The following is a 7,914-nucleotide window of genomic DNA, read 5'->3' as shown; positions in this document are numbered from 1 at the left end:
TAAACAGTCTCACCCAAGCTAAGGTCAAGAAAGCTGAAACCTGGTGTTTCTCCCCAAGTTAAAAACCAGCAAGGAGCACCGCAGCTAGCCAGCCTTGGACAGCAGAGGCTGGACCCACCATCGAGCTGAGCTGCTTCCCCGCAGGCTGCAGCTCCATCTTCAGGCAGAAGCCCTGGCCCCCATGGCCTGGCCCCGCAGGAGGCCACTTCTTTGCCCTGAGCCTGTGATAGCCTCTGAGGCCGGGGGCTGCCGCTCTGGCTGTCCCCTCTCCGGCCAACCTTCTGAGGCCGTTGCAAAGAAACATAAAATGACTAAAACGCTACTGAGTCTGCAACCCAGGGCACTGGGCCCGTTCTGCTCAAACCCGGGGCCCCTAAGCAACCGCGGGGCCTCTCCCCGGCCCGGGGTGGATGCTGCATGTCGGCCAAGGTTGGCTCAGATCTCTGACTCCCGTCTGTAGGGCCGCTGCTCCAGGACCCCGCCACCAGCCTGGAGTCTGTCAAAGTCATGCCTGGCCTGGGGGCTGAGGCCGTCCCGGCTTTGGCCGTCCTGGTCTCTGTCCGCCTCATCCTCCTGGTCACTGCTCAGGAAGGCCAGCTCGTTCTTGTAGCAGAAGGAGTTGGCCCTGGGCAGCAGGAACTTGTTCTCCACCAGATCCTTCGCGCTGCAGCGGGGTGTAGAGGGCACCTCATAGGTCTTGTGGAAGTGCAAGTAGTCAATCTTGTACTGGTTCTTCTCGAAGAGCACGGGCTCAAAGCGGTGACCCCACAGGATCTCATTGGCCAGGTAGGAGCTGCGGGCCTGGGTGGTCATGGCTGTGGCCTCCACCATGCCTTCCAGGATGACCACGATCTCAGAGTCGTCCATCTGCAGGTCCTGCCGGCTGATGCCGAAGAGCGGACTGGCCTCATCAATCTCGTGCAGGATGGTGATGGGTGACACCAGAAAGCTGTGGTCCAGGCCCTTGTCGAAGCCCACATCGATGTCGATCTGGTCTAGCGGGATGTACTCGCCCTCCTCGGTGACCCGCGGCTTGATGAGCTGCGCGCCCACATGGGCTTCCACAATGTGGCTCTTGCGCAGGTTGCCCACACGCCACATGAGGCAGAGCTTGCCGTCACGCAGGGCCACCACGGCGTTGTGGCTGAACAGCAGCATCTGTGTCCGCTTCTTGGGCCTTGCCATCTTGGCCATGATGGTACCAATCATGAAGGAGTTGATGATGCAGCCCACGATGGACTGGGCCACCACCATGAAGACGGCCCCGGGCACTCCTCCGTCACACAGCGCAGCCCGTAGCCGATGGTGGTCTGCGTCTTGATGGAGAAGAGGAAGGCCGCCATGAAGCCGTGCACCTGCATCACACAGGGTGTGCAGCCAAAGCCCTCAGCCAGCTCCAGGTCACCGTGTGCCACCGCAGTGACCCAGAAGATGACACCAAACAGCAGCCAGGAGGCAAGGAAGGCCAGTGAGAAGATGAGCAGCATGTAGTGCCAGCGGATGTTCACACAGGTGGTGAACATGTCAGCCAGGTAGCACTGTGGCTTCTCGTCCATGTTGGCGAACTCAGTGTTGCACTGGCCATTCTTCTTGATGAAGCGGTTGCAGCACCTGCGCCGCGTGTGCACCTTGCCGTTGCCGAAGCCGTTGGCGCCCCACATGGTGACCAGGCACAGCCCGTCCTCCTCCGATGACACGATGCTGTAGGGGTTGGCCTGGCTGGTCTCGGTCATCCCGGGGGTTGGGGGACCCTGGCTCTCCCCCAGGCTAGCTCCAGGCAGGGCAGCTCCTGCAACAGACAGGACAGCATGTCTGGCTAGGCTGGTAGCTCCGGGTTCCTCCACCCGCATCCCAGGGCCCCCAGACATGACTGGAGGATGCTTCCACCTTGACTGACCCACGATCGTGCTCTGGTCTTGCCTAAGCCAGCTCCCCACTCCACCTTCCCAGTGTGAGTGGCCACCCACTTCGCGCCCCCAGCAGTTCCAGCCAAAAACCTCAGCTCCACACCTCACTCCCACACTGAGGGCTCTGAAGAGTCTATTTAGGATCCAACCCCTTCTCCCACCCTCAAGGCCTGAATCTCACCAGTGCCTGCCCAGCCAGTTCGGGGCACATCTTGCCAGCCTCTCTGCCTCTGCCCATGGCCCCCCAGTCTCCATGGCAGCCACAGAGGGCATGTGGAAGCTGAGTCTGTGCCTGTCCCTCCCCTACTCAATGCCAGAGGCCCCCCAGGACATGCAGGACCTGCACAGGGAAGCTCCTGACCCCTCAGACCTCACCTCCCAGCCTCCTCCAGTGGACTCCCCTTCCGGCCACAGCCCCTGGCCCCAGGCTGTCCCTCAAACCCACCCTGGACACCCTCCCGCAAGACATCCTGCCACTGCCTTGCCACCTGGGCACCAGAGGCCTCCTTGTGCCCCAGGAAGACCCACGTCCCATCCCTGCTATATCCACAGGACTGCCCTTTCTAAGGGCACAATGGCGGCAGCAATAACAGTAACGTAGCTGGGGGCACTCAACCATCAACCCCACCCTGAGACCACCACTCCCTAAGGTTAGCACATTTTCTTTTTTTCTTTTCTTTTCTTTTTTTTTTTTTTTAGATAGAATCTTCCTCTTGTCACCTAGGCTGGAATGCAATGGTGCAATTTCAGCTCACCGCAACCTCTGCCTCCTGGTTCAAGTGATTCTCCTGCCTCAGGTTCCTGAGCAGCTGGGATTATAGTTGCCCACCACCACATCCAGCTAACTTTTGTATTTTAAGTAGAGACAGGGTTTCACCATATTGGCCAGGCTGGTCTCAAACTCTTGACCTCAGGTGATCCACCTGCCTCGGCCTCCTGAAGTGCTGGGATTACGGGCATGAAACGTTTTCTCTTTTGCTTCTTGTTGTCCCTCCCAGGGCCTAGAATGCAGCCTGCCACCCTTGTCACCACCCACTTTGAACACACCAAGCTGGGTCCCAGCACCCTCCTGACACCCACACGCCCCACTCTACAGTGTCCACCCACATGCCATGCTTGCAGCTTCTTGGTCACCAGCAGTGCCAAAGAGGGTAAGATCTGGCACCCAGACATGGGCTGCACCCTGGCTGACATCAGCCAAGGGCCCTCCCCAGCCCCTGCTTCCCGCATCTCTAAGGAAGATTGCAAGGCTGCTACCCTGGCACCTAGGCAGTGCTCAGGGGTGTCACCTGTTCCCAGCACCACCCTCAGCTCACTGCAGGCAGCACCTGGCTCCAGGCCAGCCTACTGCACATTCAGGCACCCCAAGACAGGCCCCGCAGCAGGACATCCATGCCAGCCAGAACAAAGCCTGCTCTCAGCCACTGGCATGCCCACCCCCAGGACACTACAGGTTGCACTTCCCCCACTAAAGGCCCCACGCTGGCCTGTCAGTAACAGGCTAGGGCATCTGCAAGCTAGGGGCCATGGCACCGCCTGGCCCACAGCCGTATCTGGATGGCAGCCTGCCTCGGCTGGGCTAGGCTGGAAGCAGGGAGACCTGGGCCTTCCAGCATTAGCCCCGCACGGAGGAGCTGGACAGGCCCACCCTTCCCCACCCACAGGGACCCAGCACCCCAAGTCCCAGTCCAGTCACACCATGACCTCAGAGCTAGACAAAGTCTTGTCCCTTAGCACGCCTGCAGCCATGTTACTCAGTTACAAAGACACTGAGGCCCCAAGAGAACATCCTGGGGGGCTGGCACCACTGTGGACCGGGCACTGCACACAGCCTTCTGCAGGCCTCTCAAGCCCTCCAGGGAGGGGTGGGCCACCCTCCTTTACAAACAAGGACCTGGAGGCCCAGAAGCCAGAGTGGACTTGTCCCAGTCCCATAGGCAGGAGGCAGCAATGCCAGGATTCAGCCCTGGTCTGTGTGACCCAGCTTCTGGCCATGTCCACACTAGTCTGGGCCTTGGAGCGGGCGCAGCCTCTGACCTCTGCTCCAAACACCTGAGCAACAGGTGATGGTGGAACCTCTTGCACAGCCAGGCTGTGGAACACTCCCAGGGGCTGCCCGGTTGCTCAGCCCCGAGCCCGCTGGTCCGAGCAGCACACAGCAACTGCCGCCTGAGAGAGACACAGGGAGAGCAGGCGGAGTCCTGGGCGCCTTGGGGGACAGATCCATTAACAGCTGCCCTCAGATCGTCCTCTCAACAACCCGGGGGTGCAGCCACCATCCAGGTTCAGAGAAGTTAAGTGACTCCCCCCAGGCCACACAGCCATTAAACAGGAGAGTTGAGTTTTAAACCACCTCTAGTGCAGTCTCCCACCATGGGCCCCCAAGCTCTGCAGGGATGCCTTTCCTTACTCTGCCATCTTCCGCCAACACCGCTGCGGCTGACCACCTCAGCATGACGCTGAGGAGCTGGGATGCAGGGCCGGAATGGTGGACACTGCTTCTGCCTGGGCCAGGAGGTAGGGAGCCGGCGGCAGGGGGCACCCCTGAGGCTGTGCTGGGAAGGGGGCTCAGCCCCAGATTCCTGGACCCTCCAGAAGGAGGCAGCCAGGGCCGGGGCACTCAGACACTGGCGTGAGGCCACCAGCTGACAGGGGCTGGATTTGTGTGGCCCAGGGGCCTTGAGGGACTTCCAGCGGGTCATGGCTGCTCCAGCCCCTGCTCCGAGCAGCTCAAAGCCTGCAAGGAACAGAATCACAAGAATTAAAGGCCAGAGAGCCTGGTCTGCATGTGCTTCCAGCAGCTGGCGGCCTTGAAACTGGCCAGCTACCAGACTGGTGAGGGTGCTGCCACAGCTCCTGGCATCTCTGCCAGGGCTGGGCACCCCAGACCTGCCCAGATGGTGTCATACAGGCTTGGAAACCCCCACTTCTGTTGACGTTCCTCTCTGTGTGGTTTTACCACACAGAAAGCATCAACAAGGTCAAGTTCATGCCCCACTCCCTCATTTCTCAGAGCCAAAAACTGACAAAGACACCTGTCCCAGGACCCCTGGAAACTGAGCAGAAGAGAGAGTTGGAGCCCAGAATGTCAGTCCTCAGCCTCACACAGCCCTGCTCTGCCGTGTGTGAGAGAGAGAGAGAGAGAGAGAGACCCTCCCCAGGGGTGCTGGGAGCCCCCTCACTGGGCACTTGGCGAATACAGCACCACAAAGACAGACCCAGAAGGGGACCCTGGCATAGAAACCCTAGCACCACAAGCTAGACAATGTCTCAAGAACACTCCTGCATAAACACAGGTGTGGCAAGAAGTTACACAACCATGCGGCCTTCAAGGTCACAATTTAAGAAATATAGGACAATATCCTCCAACAGGGACACACAGGCCTTTTTGGCTCTTGCTCAATGGGGTCCATACAGTGAAATCAGACAAGACATGAAATCAGAGAAACTGTTTTGCTGGAAGAGGCCTTAGCAAGCAAGAAGGCTGGCTCCCCATTTCACAGATGGGAGAACCAAGTCCAAAAGAGAAAAAGAGACTTGTCCCAGGTCACAAAGCAATTCAAGGGCCAAGACAAGGTGCTCACTACTAAAGTTAGGACCGTTTTCCGCAGACACCCAGGTTGGCCTGCCAGGGTCCCAGGGTCACCGGCAGGGGAATGGGAGAGGGGCGCTGGGGTACACTACCTGAGCTAGACAAGGCGGTTTCAACACCAAGGGGCAGTGAAGCAAACCCAGCAGGGAGAGAGCAGGCAGTGGGGAGAGAGCGCGGGCCCGGAAGACCCCCGGAGATCCCTGCTTTCCTGCTGGCCACAGTGCCTACAGACGCAGCCTCCCAGCGACCAGTCCACTTGAAGAACAGACCAGGGCCTGGGCTGGGAGCTTTTAGAGAGGATGCCAGACGGCAGCTGCCATGTGACCTAAGGATGGGGTCCAGGAGTCACCGGGAGGTGCTTCCGGATGGAACTGGATGCCCCATGCCCACTGCCCTGAGGCCCTGGGTTTCTCAGGTTTCGGTGACATCCGGGAGGAGCCCAGGGCAAGGCCTGGACCCACATTCCCAGACACCAAGAAAGCACTGACTGGAAGGGAGAGTGCAGGCGCCTGCATCACCCAGGGTAAGACATAGGGACTCGGAGGGGGAGGCGCCAACAGCCCCCATCCCTCATGCAGAGACTGTTCATCTAGCTGGGGCGCCTCACGAGGCATGAACACAGCACTCAGTATCTATCAAGTGCTTACTACCTGCCACGTGCTCTTCTAAGAGCTTTAATAAACTGATTCATTTAATCCCTTCCATCACACTGTGATTATTATCCCCATTTTCCAGATGAGCAGACGGAAGCCTAGGAAGATTGAGTCACTGTGAGGGTTACACAGCCTTTCAGGAGTGAAGCTTCCAGGCTGGGCTGTGAGGGTGAAACCAGTGCCCCACAACACCAAGACCTGAGGCCTGACTGTGTGCGTGGCACTGCAATCCTTTTGGTCCCAAGCCCCTGCAATCCCAGGTGGTGATGAGATGTAGACTGCCGCAAATCGGCACTCAAAAGCACAGGTTCAAGGGCCCTCACCAGCACTCCAACCCACGGCCACTCACCCTCATTCTGAGATGGGGCACTCTACCTCATGATCAAGCCTCACCGTTGGAAGAGCCCTTGGAGATCACTCAATGCAGGGAAGGCTGGCACACACCTCCCTACCCAAGGTGCCTGCTCCAGCCTCACCCAGGCAAGCACCATTCCTCAGCCACAGAGCTTCATCCACTGCATCCGGGGCAGCTCAGAATCTTTCCTAATCCAGGCACCATTCATCAGATGCAGCACTGGGGCCTGGAAAGCCCAGCTCTTCCTTTGCAGATGGGGAGACTGAGGCTCTGAGCCAGTGGTGCCCTTGCTCCATCACATAGGGTGTGAGAGGCAGGGCTGGCTGCAGGGTTAGGGGCTGTCCCTCATGCCAGGCCCTGCCCTGGGTGTAGGACCACATCAAGGTTAGGCTGGGCACAGGCAGCCAGGAGGGGCACTCCTGGGGGACACTGCCAGAGCCAGGAGTGGGAGGCAAAGACGTGCTGGGCACACTGGGGCAGTGAGGAAGCTTGGCTGGATGGGGGAGAACCCAGGCTGGTGTGGAGGGGAGAGGGAGAGTGGTGGGTGGCATTCCTATGTCTCATAATCTGGGAAGAAGATGATGACCTCTTACGCCCAACCCCCTTTCCAGGCCAAACTTCCCCACCAGAAACTCAGCTGGCCTCTGTCCACCAAGCTAACCCATGGCCCTTAAACATTTGGGTCCAATGCCATGATGGCTTCCTATGCCAAATGCAGGCTAGGCCCGAGGAGAGAGGCAGCAGCAACACATCACTGTGTGCAGGGCATGGGGTGGTGGGTGCCCCACTGATATCCTAGGCCCTTACCACCTCAGGCCCACCTGTCTCAATTCCTACACGAACCAGTGTCTCTCTGCCCAAAAGCTCTCTCTAGCCATGGGCATGCTCTGCCATTCAGAGGGCAGGCTGAGGAGCTGATGCTGCCAGGACAGCCTTCAGTCAGTGACTGATGGGAGCAGGTGGCTGGGCCCCAGCAAGCTGCCCCTGGGAGGGGCACTGCTTCCCTGGCCTCCCCAGCAGGAGTCAGCTCCAGTGCCCCAGCAGTAACTGTATCAACGACATGCCCTTTATCACTTCCTTCTCTTTCTCACCTCATTTCCTTATTTCCTGGGATCACCTCCCAGGAAACTATTTGTGCTGGAACTTTTGTCTCCTGGGCCTTCCTCATAGGGTCTCCAGTAGCCTCTCCACAGCATAGGCTCTTGAACCCTGGCCTCCCCTCCTGGATGCCCCACAACACCAAGTCTCCTCCTCCTCTTCCTCCTCCTCCTTCTGCCCCACAATACTGAGCTGCCTTCTCCTCCGCCTCCTCCACCTCCTCCTCCTCCCCTGGCCCCCTTTAGGATCCTCTAGCACTGGGCTTTTCCCATTCAGGCCAGAAGCTACTTCCCACCTTGTGTGAGAGTT

The 7,914-nt window shown here is 59.0% G+C and overlaps 1 protein-coding gene across 1 annotated transcript; it reads right to left on the bottom strand.

Moving 5' to 3' along the window:
* Window positions 1–359: 359 nt before the first annotated feature.
* LOC112206017 (ATP-sensitive inward rectifier potassium channel 12-like) lies at window positions 360–1,779 on the bottom strand. The gene is given in 2 exon segments (XM_024350142.3): window positions 360–1,268; window positions 1,271–1,779. Coding segments are annotated over 2 exon segments (1,296 nt in total). The 5' UTR covers window positions 1,734–1,779; the 3' UTR covers window positions 360–435.
* Window positions 1,780–7,914: the final 6,135 nt, after the last annotated feature.

Source organism: Pan troglodytes, chromosome 19 (assembly GCF_028858775.2).
Source record: "Pan troglodytes isolate AG18354 chromosome 19, NHGRI_mPanTro3-v2.0_pri, whole genome shotgun sequence".
In the NCBI taxonomy this organism is placed as follows: domain Eukaryota; kingdom Metazoa; phylum Chordata; class Mammalia; order Primates; family Hominidae; genus Pan; species Pan troglodytes.
This window is presented reverse-complemented; position numbering and strand designations above follow the sequence as displayed.